At 56.4% G+C, this 18,003-nt stretch overlaps 1 protein-coding gene and 1 pseudogene across 1 annotated transcript; one reads left to right on the top strand and one right to left on the bottom strand.

The window, feature by feature from the left end:
* Positions 1–906: 906 nt before the first annotated feature.
* LOC139603722 (olfactory receptor 14C36-like) lies at positions 907–1,850 on the bottom strand. The gene has a single exon (XM_071454618.1). The coding sequence runs from the start codon at positions 1,848–1,850 to the stop codon at positions 918–920; it is 933 nt and encodes a 310-aa protein (XP_071310719.1). The 3' UTR covers positions 907–917.
* Positions 1,851–10,000: 8,150 nt separating this feature from the next.
* Positions 10,001–13,361, top strand: LOC139603678 (serine/threonine-protein kinase pim-1-like; annotated as a pseudogene).
* The last annotated feature ends 4,642 nt before the right edge of the window (positions 13,362–18,003 follow it).

Here is an 18,003-nt window from a genome sequence, read left to right as displayed (position 1 = left end):
GCAACAGCATGGGAGTGCTGCCCCTGCTGTGTGCAATGCAAACAGGGGCTGCTGAGGCAGTGCTGCCGTGTCTGTGCCTGCAAGGATGGGGCACCTGTGTGAGCTGGGGGAGAGGCCAGGGCTGCAGAGGGGGGATGTTGTTGGCAGCTGCATGAGGACGCTCTGGGACGCTGCCCTGGGCTGTGCAGCGCACTGGGGATGGATCAGCCCCTGCTCTGCTGCTCCTTCCCGTCTGCCCCAGGGCCCTTGCAGAGCCCCAGCCATGCTGTTTGCCCCCAGCCTGCCCACGGCCAGCCTGGGGCTGCTCACGGGGCTTTTCTGTGCTGAGCATTGGCCTGGCCGTGTTCTTGAGAGAGCCTGGGCAAGGAGCCTGGAGCCCCCAGGGCCTGGGCTGAGGCGTCAGCACTGCCCCAGCAGTGCCCATGGCCTGTCCCTGCTGCAGCCCCGGCACTGCCACCCCCAGGGCTGTGCCCGGCCCCAAGAGCACTCAGGCCCTGCAGCAACACCAGGGCCACCAGGGCAGCGGGGCAGGGCCACGGCAGCAGCACTGGCAACACCAAGTGCTGCTGCTGCTGGGCACAGCTGCTGTGCCGGCACTGATCTGCCCCAGCTCTGCACACAGACATTGCTGCTGCAGCTCCAGAGAAGGCAACAAAAGGGGCATCTCTGGTGAAAACTTTGCTGGGAGATCCTTTAGTTCATTTAAAGCCACTGAGAGCAAAACTCCTCATTGACACAGTCAGTGGGTCACGGTAAAGGTGGAGAGAAACAAAATAAGAAATGGCAGAAAAAAGGACCTTGCTTTGTGGACAATGTTAAAAACTAAAACAATAAAAAAGAAGCTCCAAAATAAAATGAACAAGTACTATCAAGGATTTTTTTTTTTTACATTTGACTTGCAGAAATTGGCCAGCGGTTTAATATTTGTGAAACCATCCACTCATCAGTCTCCAGATTGCAGCCTTGAGCTCCTGGTTCCTCAGGCTGTAGATGAGGGGGCTCAGGGCTGGAGGCACCACCGAGTACAGAACTGACACTGCCAAATCCAGGGATGGGGACGAGATGGAGGGGGGCTTCAGGTTGGCAAAAATGGCAGTGCTGAGGAAGAGGGAGACCACAGCCAGGTGAGGGAGGCAGGTGGAAAAGGCTTTGTGCCGTCCCTGCTCAGAGGGGATCCTCAGCACAGCCCTGAAGATCTGCACATAGGAGAAAACCATGAACACAAAACATCCAGAAGCTAAACAGGCAATAATAGTAAGAAGTGCAAGTTCCCTGAGTTTGGAGTGTGAGCAGGAGAGCTTGAGGATGTGTGGGATTTCACAGAAGAATTGGCCCAGGGCATTGCCATGGCACAGGGGCAGGGAAAATGTATTGGCTGTGTGCAGCAGAGCATTGAGAAAGCCACTGGCCCAGGCAGCTGCTGCCATGTGGGCACAAGCTCTGCTGCCCAGGAGGGTCCCGTAGTGCAGGGGTTTGCAGATGGACACGTAGCGGTCGTAGCACATGATGGTCAGGAGAAAATACTCTGCTGAAATGAAAAACACAAACAGAAAGAGCTGTGCAGCACATCCTGAGTAGGAGATGTTCCTGGTGTCCCAGAGAGAATTGTGCATGGCTTTGGGGACAGTGGTGCAGATGGAGCCCAGGTCGCTGAGGGCCAGGTTGAGCAGGAAGAAAAACATGGGCGTGTGCAGGTGGTGGCCGCAGGCTACGGCGCTGATGATGAGGCCGTTGCCCAGGAGGGCAGCCAGGGAGATGCCCAGCAAGAGGCAGAAGTGCAGGAGCTGCAGCTGCCGCGTGTCTGCCAATGCCAGCAGGAGGAAGTGCCTGATGGAGCTGCTGTTGGACATTGCTTCACTCTGGGCATGGTGGATTGTTGAAAGAAGACATTGACAAGATCTTTGAGTCAATCCTACGGGGTTATTTTAGGATTTCCCTAAAAACTACTTCTCTACCTGTGGGGAAACTTCACTCAGCCTTTTTATTCTTGAGCTTGGGTTTCTGCTCCTGAGTTACTGATTCATCTTCAGCATTGCTCTCAGCCTGAAACCCGGAGAAGCCTAGAGGGAAAACAGGGCTCCCTGTGCCCCAGTGCAGTCAGACCTGCTGGTCCCCACACAGGTGCCCTTTGCCGATTACACCTCCCTCTAGTTCAGGGTGATAGAACATAAAACATGATTGAAAAATAAAGTGGAGTTTTTAAAGACTCCAGTTTTAAGGGTCAATTTCTCTAAGCCCTTCTCTCTTTTCCAGCACACTTGAATAGGAACAGATACCAAGGGCTGGTCTGCCTCCCTGCTGCCTGGAGTTGTGCCTGCTGGGAGCTGTTTCTCTCTATCCAAGCCTTATCCCTGCCAGTGCTGCTAGAGCCCAGCCCAGACCTGGGGGCTCAGCTCTGCCCTGCAGACCCCTCCCAGCACAGGGCACTGCCCAGGGGCATCTCCCTGGCAGCAGGGCCTTAAGGGCAGGCCAGACAAGCAGAGATGCTGCAAGCCAAGGTGCTGCTGCTGCTGTCTGTAGGGAGAGGAGGCTGAGGAGGCACTTTCTGAGGGAGATCTGAGGCCCATCTGCTGATGCCCAGGCTGACAGTGCAGGAGTCTCAGGGACACAACCAAAGCTGACAGCCCCTTTCCCTTCCCTTTAGGAGAAAGCTGAGAGCAGCCCTGGCCATGCAGCACCATCTCCAGAGCAGGAGGAATCTGCCCTGATGGGGGTGGCTCCTTGCACCTGGAACTTCTCCCCTGCAGCGTCCATGGGGAGCTGCCAGGCAGGCTGAGAGCTGCCCCTGGCAGGTGGCACATGCCCTGGGCTGGCCAAGAGCCCTGAGGGCTGCAGGAGCTGCTCTGCAGGACAGCCCTGGGCAGCCCTGGCTGCAGCCCCAGCTTCAGCCCCTGCAGCCGTCCCTGGCAGCAGGAGCCGTCCTGCCCTGTCCCTCTGACGGTGCCCAGGGCAGCCCCGCTCTGCAGCACATCCTCCTCCTCCTCCTCCTCCTCCTCCTGCTCCTGCTCCTCTGTGCCACAGAGAAACTGGGAGGGTCCTCCTGACACATCCCCCAGGCTCTGGGGTATGCTGGCTTCAGGAGATCCCTCCAGGAGCACAGGGGACATTGCCCTGCACCCACACACTCACCATGCACAGGGCTGTGAAGATCTTTCCCCAGCTGAAGTCTCAGCTCAATGTCTTCCCAATCCTGATTGCCTTCAGCCTGTCTCTGCCTGCCTCCTGTCCCCTCAGTGCCTGCAGGCAGAGCCCTCAGCCCTGCTGGGCTGGGAGAGGAGCTGGCCCTGGAAGAACTGTTCCTTTAAAGCTCAGCAGCACAGACACAGCACAAGGACTTTAATGAGCCTCTCAGGGATTTGGTGTTGTTTACATCAGACTCAGTCCCTGAGAGAGTGATCAAAAAACTTCTCAAGAACTCAAAATTAAATTGAAACACTGAAGTTTCTTGAAGTTTTAATGGGTCCCACTGAGCAACACAACTGAGAAAGTGTCCCCAGGTTCCAGTTAGAGCAGAACACTGGAGGCAGTGATGACAGCTGGGGACAAACAAGGCCAAGGTGTCTCTGGTGCTGAGCAAAGCTGGATGTGTTTGAGGAATGCCAAGGGCCAAGGCCTGAGCCCCAGGGCCTGGCCAGGCAGATCCTGTCCCTCCCTCCTTGCTCAGGGCTCTTGCTGGGATGGGCTCTGGCATGTGGGGATGTGCAATGCCAAGGGCAGGAGCATGGGGTGGCCCCTGCCAGGCTGCTGAGCAGGGACAAGGAGGCCATGAGGCCCCAGGCCTGCAAGGGTCACTTGTCTCCTGCTCCTGCCTCAGGCCCAGGCCCAGCAGCCATGGCCAAAGTGCTGCCCAAGTTGGCTCTGGCAGGGCTGTCTTGCAGCTGCTGCCCATGCCTGTGCCCTGTGCAGCCCAGGCTGTCCTACGGTGTCCCTGCCCTGTGCCTCTGTCCCTGTAGGCTCTGGGAACAGGTCCCCCTGTTTTTTTTTTGGACACACACCTTGGCAGATTGGAATGTTGTACACATGGATGGCTACAGAACACCAAAACATACATTCTCATCCCTTTTTTCTGAGAATATAAGATCATAAGTCCCTATACTATCCTTTGGTGGTTTTCATTATTATGAAACTGACCTTTCTGAATAGAAGGGTGTCCTTCTTATTGTGTAATATCTAATACAAAGGTAAAAATAATTTGGAATAATTTTAGGCATTGTAAATCATGACCGTAGCACTCCAGGAAGGGGCCAAGTTAGAATCCATGCGTTTTGCAATACAACTATTGTTCTGGAAGCTTGAAACATAACTGAAGAGGACAACTAGGAAGTGACTTTGTCCTGCAGCCTTATGTTGCTTCTTTTTTAACAAATTTGTGTGTAAAATTATAACTAATCTGATGTCACTTGTATTTTTAGAGGAAAAAAGGGGTGATTAAGGGTAACTAAGGCCTATCCGTCAGCCATTCTATAAATCTTTAGATTACTGAGCCCCAAAGGATAAGTTATCGTGGTATACCTTGATAAAGGGTGCCTTTATCAACACCATATGGACCACCCCATAGCTGGCCTTTGGACACTCAACTTTTCAGCTGCCTCATACAGACATGTTCATACACACAGACAAGAGTGCAAAAAGGTTTCTCATCTGACTCCACCAGATCCCACTGGCTCTGCAGAGCAGTCAGAAAATACACACTGAGTCTAATGAGGAAACAGGGCACTATGGAACAGTGCAGGCTTGGCCTTGCAAGCACACTGATCAGCATTTGTCAGCATCTGTCAGCATGACTGACCCCACTTATTGTATTCTTCCTCTATTTTCCTATGTCTATTTCTCTCCAAACCACCTTGATCCCTCCCTTTTCCTTCTTTGGTTCTTCCCCTAACATTCCATATTAATTCCAGTGAAATTCAAAAATGCTGCTTCCTTGCACCCCAGTATTAACCCTGTAGCACTAGGCACTAATACCAGCCATTCTGCAAAGCCATCTGGAGAGCCACTCTGCTGATTGATGGTGATAAGTTTTCTTCCCAGACCATGAGGCTGACGCTCTCCTGCAACATCTGGGAATGATTTTATTTATTCATTTAGAAATGTATTTTTTAATTTATTGTATTTTAATTATTTATTTATCATCTTTTACCATGGTCCACATGTTCCATATGGTATACCATGTCCCCTGGTACAGAAGACTCCAGTATCACTGCTCTTACTTTCAAAATGAAGATAATACAGAATAAACTTCTGTCCTTCAGTGGAACCAAACTAATGACAGAGGTCTGATGTGAATATCTCCTGGTCACCTTGTTACAGTGATTGACAATGGTGTTGGCCAAATAATATCTCCCAAGGCTGCAGCCATCTTTTGGCAATGTGGAACAGGTCTTGGACCACATAAGCCATGTTGTAAAACTCATCCCCCAGCTGCCCCACCTGGCTGGGCCCTTCCTTTGCTGACAGCTCTGCCTCCTGCCTGCCTCTGCCTGCCCACACAAAGCCTTGGGCTGACCCAGACCCCTTCTGGGGAAAGTGTTGCACCACAGCCCTGCCCTGGGAGGGAAATTCCTGTCTCCTTATGTCCAGTCTGGACCTCCCCAGCTGCCATTTTTATTAATTCTTTCTTTTTCTGTCTTTTTTCTATTATGTCAAAAGGATCCACCATCTCTGAAACCACCCTTCAATCCCTCCCAGGCCTCTCCTCTGCTGTCCTCAGTCTCCACCCCACTGAGCACAGAGCTCCTCTGTCCCTGTACAGTGCTCATGTGCTTGAGGCCATGGCTGCCTGGACAAGGAGGATGGTTCTTTTCTACAGGAAGGAAACCACAGAGCCCCAGGGTTTGGGGGCAGATCAGAGGCAGTCACCAGAGGCCAAGGCAAGCCAGACCTGTCTGTCCTTGCAGCTTTTGTCTGAAAGCAACCCTTGGATATTTGGTGAGTTTTGGAGGTGGAATTCCATTTCAGCCATGAGTGCCCTGACCAGAATGACAGTTCTTCTCCACAGGAAGGAGAGGGCAGAGCCCCAGTATTTCAAAGGCTGATTAGAGACAGCCCAAGGGAGGCCAAGGCCAGACAGAACCTGTTTGTATGGCAGCTTTTGTCTGAGAGCAATCCTTGGATATACGGAATTTTGGAGGCAGATTCCCAATTTTGGTTATGGACACATGCACTGAAAGATGTTCTTTTCTATGGAAAGAAAAGCACACCCACCCTCCCCCCCCAATGTTTTGAGGACAGATGAGAGGTGGCCTCCAAGATGCCAGGGCGATCCAGAGCTGTCTGTGCTGGCAGGTTTCATATGGGATAATCTGTGGATTTAATCAAATATGGAGGTAGAATGCCAGTTTCAGTCATGAACCCCTGGAGGAAAAGGAGAGTTCTTTCCCACAGGATGGAAAACACAGAACTCCAGGGCTAGATGAGAAGCAACCCTCAACATGCCAAGGTCAGCTGGACCAGTTAAGCCAAGCCAACCAGAACTTTCCCATGTTCTTGGATCCCTGGGGCCCTGCAGCATCACAATGGCCTCTTGGTGTCATGAAACCCCGGAGTATCACAAGAGATCTTTGTTTCCATAAGGCCCAGCAATACCACAATGGTCTCCTTGGCTCTGCAGCACCACAATGGCCCCTTGCTTCCATGAGGTCTTGCAGTGTCAAAATGGTTCCCTTGGTTCCATGGAAATGCACAATGGCACAATGGACCCTTGGTTCTATTGGGCTCCCCAGGATCACAATGGACCCTTGGTTCCACAAGGCCTGCGTGTGTCACACTGGCCCCTTGCTTCCATGAGGACCTACAGTGTCACAATGGCCCCTTGGTGCCATGGGGACTCAGGATGCCAGAATGTTCTCATTGCTTTCACAAGTCCCTGCAGTGTCACGAAGATCTCCTTGATTCCACAAGGCCCTGCAGAGCCCCTTGATTCAACGAGGCTCAAAGTGCCATAATGGTCTCCAGGATTCCATGAGGCCCCAGAATGTCACAATGGACTTTTGGTTCCATGAGCTTTTGTACAGCCTACAACAGTCTCTTTGTCTCCACAGTGTCATAATGGATCCTTTGTTCCATGAGGTGCCTGGCCTCCCACAGCTTCTCAGAGACCTTCTCCCCCTCAAGGTCCCCAGCAGCCCCTCATGGCCCCTCAAAAGCCCTTCATGGCCCCTTACAACCCCTTGCAGTTCCATCATGGCCCATCACAGCCCTTCACAGCATCCCACAGCTCCTCACAGCCCCTCATGACTCCTCACAGCCCACGCCTGGGGCTCCTCCCAAAGGAGAAGGGGTCAGGCCCTGCTTGTTCTCCTTTTATTTCGGTCCCTTCACAGCCACGAGTGCAGAAAGGCTGAAATGGAGCCTTTCCCCAGCGTTTCCCTCGGGGTTAAATGCGGGCTGAAGCTCTGTGCTGGCGCTGGCCCGAGCGCCACCATCCCTGCAGCCTCCAGGCCTTTGCTGTCCCCCCGTGTCCGTTCCCTGTCCCCGAGTCCCGCCCGGCTCTGGCAGCAGCAGCAGCCGCAGCGCAGGGGGCGCCGGCCCGGCCCAGCCGGGGCTCCCGGCCAGGAGCAGCAGCAGCGCCGGCCCCTTCCCACCTGCTCCTGCCTCGGCTCCCAAGGGCTTTTTCCAGCTCAATTCTGGACTAGAGCAGCAATCACCCACACACAGCCCTGACTCCTCGGGCCCGCCTGTGCTGCCCTGAGCCAGCCCTCAGAGAAAGAAAGGATCGGGTTCCAGCGCTGTTTCCAGCACTGTTTTACTCACCCTGAGCTGACAGCAGGAGGCTGCTGTTGCCTTTGCCTTTGGGAATTGGAGAACCTGGCTGCTCTTGCCCCTCTTCTGCTTGCCACTTGAAATTTATCTGTAAAACTGCAATTGCCTTTTTCGATCAGCGCTACCCAGAGTGCTTTTGTGATAGTGAATTTAAGAATCCTTAAAATCAAAGGGGTTTGAGAAAGCTGCAAAAGGCAGGCCTCAGAGACAGCAGAACTGTGATTAGAGCTAAGCAGTAGACATAAGATTTGTCAGCAGAAAAGTTATATTAGAAGTAGAAAGTAAGGACAAATAGAACAATGGTTTTTGTATTAACGCTTGGTAGACTAACTCCCTAAGCTACAGAAAAGTATATCTAGTGAGATATTAGGAAGTTTGAAGCTTGAGCTCTGTGCATTGTGTTTTAAGGCTTGCAAGCAGGCATTGTACTCAAAATAAGCAAGCACTGTTTTAACCAAAGGTACCTGTGCTTATAGTGGTTGGATGGAACTACCATCAATATGCTTTTGCTTTGTGGGATTAATAAAAAAACTTTTAAAGTAAATTGTAACATTGAGTTCTTTGTCTGCTGCTGAGGACACGAGCTGCAGGCATCTTCCCATTGTCATAACCATGTAATGAGACTGATGCTGGAAAATAAACAGCTCGAGACACGTTCCTCAGCAGTCCCGTCCTGTTGGTGATTTGTACATAGCCCCTGACCGGGAATTGGTGAACTCAGGCTTTTGGTCATAGGCATCATGATTAGCCGATCTTGAAACACTCTCAAGTCCCTCAGCACAAAGTCAAAGAGAATTAAAGCAGCCACACAGGCCACATTTGCAGTGCTCAAACACAGCCCTGCTGCTCCTGCTGCTGCTGAAATAGAATCAACTGACAGAGGCCATGACAGAAATTGCCTCAGGAATGTCAAATCAAATGAAAGAATCCACCAGGAGAAAGAGAAACCAGAACTTCTCGGCTCACTTCATTGTCTCTTCCGAGCAGCAGCAGCAAATGGAGATGCCCAGAGGTATTTCCAGCTGCTGCTGGTCCCAGCTGGAGCCCAGCCTGCTGCCCAGGCCCAGCGGGAAGCTGAGCCCAGCCCGGGGAGCTCCCGCAGTGTCGGGAGCTCAGCGCACGCGGGGCCAGGCCCAGAGCCCCGGGCACGGCCGCCCATTGCGGGGCAGCGGCGCAGACGGAATGTCCTGCGGCCCAAACCTCCTGCTCCTGCCACACAGCGCCAGCGCTCTCCCCCTCCTCCTCCTCTCCCAGCACGGCACAAATTCCAGCTCCAAGGAGGCTGCCCCAGAGAGGGCTCAGGCTCCTGCTTCAGCCTCAGTGTCCCTGCAGAGGAACAGGGCATCTTTCAGACACTTCCACAAGCTCAGGGTTCCCATTTCATGGGGAAACTGGGATGAAAATGGCCTTGTTAGGAAGGACAAAAGCAGAGGGAATGGATTGGAAATTATTAGGAAAAATGATCCTTTGTACAGGCAAAGCTCACTAAGTCATTCCCTGCATTTCTCCTTTTCACATTCTTCCAGTCATCTCCTCAGAGGTCCAGCTTGTTCTGGTGCCTTTCATGAACTGATTGTGCTCTTGATTTATATCAATGCATGAGATGTAGAAGCATCTGAACTGAACACTGAAACAAACTCCCTCTGTCAACCCATTTTCATCTTCTACATCACTTTCAAGATGTCCATGGGGATGTTGGAATGATTATCACACAGCTCTCCCTTTCTGGCTGCAGGCTCTGGAGATTCTTTCTCTGCATTCAGTCAGGCTTGCATTCCCTAACAATTCCTGGGAGCCCGTCATGTTTTCTTAGGGTAGAACAGTAACAATGAAAACCTCACCAATGGCACAATTGCCCAGCCCACAAGGAAAAGAAAGAACAAGCTGTAAAGTTCTTCAAACATTTGTCCAGCTTTGCTGCAAGAGTCGTGCTGCACGCACGGTGTGGAAAGCCAAGAGAAGCTGCAGCTGGTGGCACGTCTTGTGACAGAAGGTGCACCTGGTTCTCCAGGAAAGCTTCTTGGAAAGAGCAAACAGGACTGTGGACAATATTCTGGAAGAACTGAAAGAGCTTTTAAGAAATGAAATGAAAACAGAAAGAAACAAACCAAGATGTTTTACTGTATTTATTTTTATGCTCTCCATTTCCATGTTGCACTAAGTCTCCATCCCATTAATTCCAAATGGATCTCACCTCTAAGATCCATGACTTGGCATGTTTAAGACACTGTCAAAAACCATGAGCTCCATCCAGTTTGCCTTCCCGTTTGTTTTTATTTTTTTGGGAAAGTGGAAAGCAGTGCTGGAGAGGTAAGTGCAGTGCTTGGGTCAGGTACAAATTCCGCATTCAGGGAACGCTTTCCAATAGTGTTTGACCCTCAGCAGGGACAATGCACAGCAGTGACCGAGGGGATTCCTGTGCAGGAGTCCAGACTTTGGGTCTTGGCTGAACACGGCTTCAGTTGCAGTGGCAGCAGCGAATGTAGCAGCGGCAGCGGCAGTGAAAGCAGCAAAAGAAGCGACTTTGTCGACTCCCTCTCGTTTTGCCTCCCCCACAGTCCAGCACCCTGTCCCGCTCTCCCTTTCCCGGTGTCCCATCCTCTCCCAGTCTCTCTCTCCCCATACCCAGCCGGGCCATGCCCCCAGCCCGCCCCCGGCCGCGGGCGGGGCTGCCCCGTGCCCGGCCCCGGGCGTCCCGCCGCGGTCTCGCCTCCGTCCGGCTCTGGCCGTGCTGGCGGTGGCGCTGCTGGGGGGGCATCAGTGCCTGGGGCTGGGGCGGCATCGCCTCCCTTTGGCTCCGCCTAGTCCGAGCCCGGCCCCGGCCCCAGCCCCGGCTCCTCCCGGGGCCCGCGGAGGACACAGGCGGCGTGGCCGCTCCCGCCGCCTCCGCTGCGGCTTGCCCGGCCCGAGCTCCGCCGCTCGGCAGCGCGGCCGCCGGCCCCGAGCCGCCGCTGTCCCGTTCCCGGGAGTGAACGCCTGGGCATGGCTGGCCCGGGGCGCTTGAGGGGCGCTCGGGGGCCCTTGCTGGCCCCAGGCCGAGCGCTGACAGCCGCGTCCCGCCGGCAGAGAAGGCGCAGCAGGGCCTGAAGGAGCAGGACAGGCTGGGCTCGCTGCTGGGGCGCGGCGGCTTTGGCAGCATCTTCGCGGCCCCACGGCTCTCGGACGGGGCCCCGGTGAGCGGCGGGGCCGGCGGCGGGCGCAGGAGGAGGGGGCGGAAGAGGAGCTGGGCGGAGGATGGGCCTGGGCAGGGTGGGTGGCGAGCTGTGCCCGCTGCTGCCCTTGGCTTGCAGGTGGCCATCAAAAGGGTGCCATGGAACCGCGTCCGGCGCTGGGGCGAGCTGGTGAGTGAGCGGGGCCAGCGGCAGCAGCCGGGCCGTGCCGGGCGGGGATGAGCCAAGCCCTGGCAGGATGGAAGCCGCCAGGACGCCCCGAAGGAGAGCGGGCGTGGGGCCAGCGCAGGGCACAGAGCATCCCGGGCTGCCTGAGGGCTCCCCGAGCCCCGGCACGGCATCGGCCCCACTGAGGGCATCGTGCTCCTCCCGCAGCCCGACGGCACCAGCGCACCCCTGGAGATCGTGCTGCTGGCCAAGGTGTCCACTGGCTTCCCTGGTGTGGTCCAGCCGCTGGAGTGGCTTGAGCTCCCCAACAACATCTTGATGGTGCTGGAGCACCCGGAGCGGTGTCAGGACCTGCAGCATTTCATTGGGGCACGGGGGTTCCTGCCCGAGGAGGTGGCATGGGAGCTGTTCCGCCAGGTGCTGGAGGCCGTGCGGCACTGCACCAGCTGTGGGGTCCTGCACAGGGACATCAAACCAGAGAACATCCTGCTTGACCTGCACACTGGGCAAGCCAAATTGATTGACTTTGGCTGTGGCACCTGCCTGCAAGACACAGCCTACACTCACTTTGCAGGTGAGCCCATGCAGGGGTGTACTCCTGGTCCCGGCATCTCATGGCCCAACATCTCACAGCCCAAGCTGGGTGTGGCAGCAGGGATTCTCTCTTTTGCTGCCCTTTATGGCACTGAGTCTTCAGCTGAGTTGCTTTTGAGCAGGGCTGAGTGGGGAGCCAGCTTCCAGCCCTGCTGGCAGCTTTTGCCCACCACTCTGCCCAGGACTGGGGCTGGGGCTGGGACAGCCCAACAAAAACACCCGTGGGTGGGGGTAGCAGAGAAGGGGGGTAGAACCTGAGCCCCAGCCAGTTTGGTGTGCAGGTGAGAAAGGGCTTGGACTGCTCCACTCACCTGGTTTGCTTTGGGTTCATAATGTTTTTGGGGCAATGAAGGCAGGGAGAATGAGGGCATTGTTATAAATGGCGTTCAATTTGTGTTGAATTTGGGCTGGGTTGGGAATTGTTGTTTTGGGGTGAGTTGATGGGTGTTTGTTGTGGGTCCTGGGGAGGGGAGGTCCAGGGTTTGGTGGGGGCGATAGTCAAAGGGGGGCGGGAGGTGATTGGACAGGGGACTTGACCAATCATTCGATGCCCTGAGAAAATGATTGTTCCAGAATGAATATTGATAAGGATCAATGAGAGCACCGGAAAATGACCAATCAATGTGCGGATCCAAACCCCACCAATCCTGGACCCGAGAGGGGTTATAAAATGAGGGTTTGGCTGGGTTGGGGTTCTTCTCCTTCTGAGGGATGTACTATATGGGGGGAACCCAGCGTGTTTGGGATATGTTGTTATCTTTGGGTTGTTGTGTGGGAGTTTGGGTTTATCTCAAACTCCCTGTCCTCTGTAGTTTGTTTTGATAAACGAGAGCCTATTTCCTTCTCAAAATCTGGCCTCATTCGAATTCATAACAGCATGGTTTTTCACCAGCACTGAGTGGGTTTTTCCTTGTTATGGTTCGGCCTTGCCAGGGTTTCCACAGCCCTCTTCCAGCCCCAGTGGCTTCTTTCCCAACCCCAAGTCTGTACACAGGTCCCAGGTGCTGGTGAGAGGGCAGTGGTCACCCCGTGTGCCACTGGGGCAGCCCCCGCATGCCCAGGGATGCTGGGGCCAGGCTCTGGGAGCAGCAGCATCCCCCTGCTGAACTCCATCTGTATTCCATAGGAACATGGTCATACAGCCCCCCGGAATGGACCCACTTTGGCTGGTACTATGGCAAGCCAGCTCCCATCTGGTCCCTGGGCATCCTGCTGCACCAGATGGTCTGCGGGGAGCACCCTTTCAGGAGGGGCCAGAACATCAGCTGGGACCATCAGCTCTCGCTGCCACAAGGGCTCTCTCAAGGTGGATCCTCATCTCTGGCCACGGGGGGAATCCCAGTGCTGGGAGACAGCAGCGAGCTCGTGGGCATCCCGCTCTGGCAGCTGCTAGGAGGTGGCACATGTCCTGCTCTCCTGCTCTCCTCCAAAACAGGGAATTGATGGGAAAGTTTAGGCCCGGCTCTGAGCACATCCAGCAAGGCCTGGGCACGGGAATAGTGGGGCAAAGCCAACAGGAGCCTTCTCCAACTGCCCGGCGGTTTCTGGTTTCTGTGCCCAGAGTGCCAAGATCTGATCAGGCGGTGTTTATCCATGCTGGACGTGGAAAGGCCCTCATTAGAAGAGCTGCTCTGTCATCCTGGGATGCAGGATATTCATCTGCCCTAGAAGAAGGGAGAGAGCCACAGGCACACTTTGATGCAGGGCCCTGGTAAGTTACAGCCCCACACATGCCTTGGCAATGAGTAGCAAAGGAACCAGACTTTTTTGTCCTGCCTGTGTCACTGCCCAGGGCTCATCAGATGGGCACACGCAGCCCTTGTGCTGGAGCTGAGCTGCTCTGCCCAGCACTGGTGGCTGCCATCCAAGCTGGTTTTGCTTGTCCTGGTTCCCTGACAGCTGGGGCCCTGGGCAGAACCCTGAGAGCCTGGTCTCAGCCCAGGGAAGGAGAAGGAGCCCCTGGAGAAGCTGCGCCAGGTGGGGCTGCTGCTGCTGGAGACAGCGAGGATGACACCAAGGATGACAACCTCTTCCTGGACCTGCCCACTGGCCAGCTGAAGATGCTGGACTTTGATTGGGGCACCTTCTTCAAAGCCAGGCTCCACAGGGAATTTGCAGATAAGTCCACACGCAGGGGGATGCTCCCAGATTTGGGCATTGCACAGCCTGGCCAGGAACCAAAGGTTCCCCCTTTGCTGGGGCGGGTGCAGCTGATCCTTCAGCCGCTGCCCAGCTGCTTTTGGCAGGGCTGGGGCATGGGCTGGGGTGGGGACAAAATGGGAGTGGGCTCCTGGCCCTGCCAACAGCCCCCAACAGCCACCGTGCCCCAGGCTGAGGCTGGGGCTGGGGCTGGGGCAGCCAGGCCGACACAAACAAAGCCCCATGGTGGGAGCAGAGTTGGGACTCCAGAAGCTGTGCAGGGGCTGCTTTGCTGTGCAGGCAAGGAAGAGCTTGGGCTGCTCCACTGCCCTTGTTTGCTTTGGGGTCACCGTTATTGTGGGGGGCAGTGCAGGGGGGAAGGGAGAAAGCCTGGGCTTCCCTCACCCGTGGGTGGGTTTTTCCCTGGCATGCAGGGGTTGGGCCTTCCTCAAGCCCCTGGCAGAGATAAGATTTTTCACCTTTTTTCTTGTTTGCCCCTTTGTCTCTAATTTATTTTCAATAATTTGTTGTATGTTTTCCTAGAGGAAGCGTTTCAGGTGGGCTCCAGTCTGGATTGGGAAGTGCTTGGGAGCAGCTGCAGCGTGGATGGGCCGTGCCCTTGGAGAAGGCTGAGGACATCGTTTGGGACCAGCTTTTCTTCCAGCGGGGGAGGGCGTGAGGTGGGTCCCCGTCTGCTTGGCAGGGTGGGATCAGAGCTTTTGGGAGATGGCAGCGATCGCAGGAACATCCTGCTCTGGGCAGCTGCTGAGGGCTGGATGTGCCCTGGCTGGCTGCAGGCTGGGCACATGTCCTGCCCTCCTGCTCTGTGCCAAAGGCCGCAGGGATGGGCAGCTCTGGGCACCGCTCTGAGCACGGCCAGCATGGCCTGGGCACCGCGGGCGGCTGGGACAAGGGCACAGGAGCCTTCAGCTGACGGGCGGTTTCTGCTTTCTCTCCTTGCAGCCGGGCTCTGCGGGTGCTGAGGCTGCTCTGGGCTCAGCCTGGGCTCTGCTGGAGCTCAGCACCGGGCCAGAATCAGTCAAAGAAGAAATGATGTGACCTGCAGCACAGACTTGCTTGAGCATTTTGGCAGCACAGCTCAAGTTTGCAGAGTGTACACCTCCAAAGGAAAACATGACACCCCCCAGAAAATAAACTTGTTCAGTAACTTCGGAAATGAAATCAATCTGGGATGACCCCAAATGATATTTTTCATCTTGCTCTAGTTGTAGCTCAGCCCTTCTCTGAACAGTTCTCTCCTCCACCTGCCTTTTACTTCCCAACTGCTCCCTCTTTTCCCCCAGTGAGTTCCCAGCCCATTGCAGTCTCCATCACACTGTTGCCTTCCTTGGTGCCCCTCACCATGAGGAAGGCAGGGCCCCAGGTTTAGGGACTCATCCTGTCACTGGCTGAGGAGCAGCAATGTCTCAGAGGTCCAGTGGGATTTTAGTGTCATTCAGAGCCACTCTCCAGCCCTCAGCTCTCCTCACTGCTGAGCTCCCTCTCCCTTTTCCTCGTCCTTGCAGCAGTATGAGCTCTGTGAATCCCCTTGAGCCTCCCCACTCTTCCCAGCCCACACACCCACCTCAGGCTGAAGCTGAAGCTTCTCTGTCTCCTGTGGCACACCAGCCCAGTGCCCTGTGTGGGGAGCCCCAGCCCCAGAGCACAGCACACAACAGTGCAGTCCGGGCTGCAGCAGCTGCCCCTAAGCCCTGGCTTGGCTGTTTGTGGCAAGGGAATGCTCCCTGTGTCCAGCTGTCCCTGCAGGATGGCCCCAGGGCAGAGCCCAGCCGGGCTCCCACTGCAGCCCCTGGAGCTTGGGGCAGACAGTGCTCCCAGAGCTGAGGTTCCTGGGGAGCACCCGGAGCTGTGCCTTGCACTCTGTTGCCGTGTGTCACAGTGCAGGCTGGCTCGTGCTGTGTGAATGTACCAGCCCTGGTTTGACTGCCAGGGGCCTCGCCCAGTCACATCTCTCCCAGGGCTGCAGCATTTCACTGGCCAGAATCTGACAAGGCATAGAGATCACAGCAATGGCAATATCCACACTGGGTTTTTCAAAGGCCCTTCAGAAGGAAGGGCTTGAGAATAAACGCTCTCTGTTTGCCACATGAACATCGGGGTGAGTGCTCTCTCTGTCTCCAACCCACTCCCCCTCCAGCAAATGTGACAGCCACCCACTCCCTCACACATCCCCCTCGTGCCTTCCCACTGCCGTGTCCTGTCAGGGATTCCAAGTCCCTCATCCCTTCATGGCCCCATCCCCTCAGGGGCTGCCCCAGCCCGGCCAAGCTGCCCGGCAGCAGCGCCGCAGTCCCACAGCAGCTCCAGAGGAGCCCCATCCAGAGGCAGCCGGGAGCCCTCAGCAATCCAGCCAGCAGCACACGGGCAGGAGGACACAGAGGGCGCTTCCTGCCTGGCACAGGGCTTGTGGCCATCTCCAGGCACCGCTCTCACAGGGATCCCCACAGCTCCGGGCCCTGCCCAGCCGCTCTGTCACCAGCACAAAAGCTTCCACAGAACCATCAAAGGCCAAGGGGCTTCTGGCCATTTTCCCTGCAACACTGCACGCCTGGGCAGCTGCCCGAGCCCAGGCACCCTTGTCCCCCTCTTCCCCTAAGCCCTGCAGAGCCTGGGTAGCAAAAGAAAGCTCCTGGGAGTCTGGGTATTATAACAAACTCTATATTCATATAAAAAAGAAAAAAACAAAAAGAAGAACAGAACAATCTGAAAGAAATGGAAAATTCCCCCTGGCTCAGGTGGTCCCAGCAGACAGAGCCTCTGGCATCAGCTCTCTGCAGAGCTGCAGCAGCGCAGCCAGCTGAGCCCTGAGAGACAAGGCGAGTCCTCCATGCCCTGCAGAGCTGATCTTGCAGCCTCTGGAAGACGGAATATGGCTCACTCTGCAGTGCCTGGAGGACATGCAATGTTGCAAGTGCCACGTCTGACACGGCACTGCTGGTGTCCTCCGTCAGGTGTTGAAGGGCTGAAAGAGAGAGGGACAGAGCCATGGTCAGATGCCGCATCTGCGGGGAGCCGAGGAGAGCGCCCTGGCAGGGCCATGGCAGCCGGCTCTAGCCATGGCCAGGAGGGAGCAGGCACCAAGGGGACCAGCCCGAAGCTGCTGGCCACGAATGCCCCGGGTGGCCCTGAAATCTCTGTGTGCTCTGCCCACGCCGGCCCTGGTGCACGCAGGAAGCAGAGCCCTCGGCAGCCGGGGCAGGGCTTGCAGCTCCCCCGGCAGCCCCCGCTGGCCTGACTCACCGTTGCAGATGAGCCGGAGCTCTTCCTTCTTCCCCCTCAGGTGCCGCGCGGCCATCCCTGTGAACACAGAGCCTGTGAGGGCGCCAGCGGCACAGCTCCCTGCCAGCGGCGCTGCCGGCGCTGTGGCCACACGGGCTGCTGGCCCAGCAGGGCTCAGCCCGGCCCTTGGCGCACGCTGCCGCCTCAGGGCACAGCTGCCAGAGGGCGGCAGCAGCAATGCCCAGGCCAGGCGGGGCTCCACGGCGCCGGGCCCGGCTGGCGCTGCCGGGGCAGCAGGCGGGGCTGGGGCCGAGCTGCGGCGGGCCGGGCCGGGGAGGGAGCCCGGGCTCGTGGCTCACCCATGAAGCTGATGGCCGCCGCTCGCAGGGACTCCTGTGGGCTCTGCAGGTAGGGCAGGGCCCGGTGCAGGTGCTTGGCCAATCTGCTGCTGTCCTCTGCCAGCTGGAGAGAGCGGCAGGACGGAAGGCTTGGCACGGGCTCAGCCCCTGGGCCGGGCACTGCCTGCACCGCCCTCAGGGGGCTTCTCTGGGCTGAGCCTGGGGCTTCCAGGCCCTCCTTACCAGGCACTCGCTGAACTTCCACAGATTCTGGCTCTTTACCAGTCTTTCAAGATCCTTCCTCTTCAGGAACTTGGCCACACAAAGCAGCGTTTTCCCAGAAGCCTGGAGAGCAGCAGAGACACGGAGATGGCCCCACAGCCCAGGGCGTAGGTCCCGCATCCCTCTGCCAAGGCCTGCAGGAGGCTGCAGCCCGGCAGGTGCCGGGCCAGGAGGCAGCCCAGCCCCCTGCCAGGGGGACAGCAGCAGCCCACGAGTCCTCACCTGTGCCACAAGCCGATTGCCATCATGGCAGTGGAAGAAGAGGGGCAGCAGGCTCTGGCGCAGGGCTGTCTTCAGGGCCTCTTTTTCCC

This window comes from Agelaius tricolor, unplaced genomic scaffold (assembly GCF_023055355.1).
Source record: "Agelaius tricolor isolate 1412-34295 unplaced genomic scaffold, bAgeTri1.0.p SCAF_40, whole genome shotgun sequence".
NCBI lineage: Eukaryota > Metazoa > Chordata > Aves > Passeriformes > Icteridae > Agelaius > Agelaius tricolor.
Note: the sequence above shows the minus strand (reverse complement) of the source record. Positions and strands in the feature narration are given on the sequence as shown.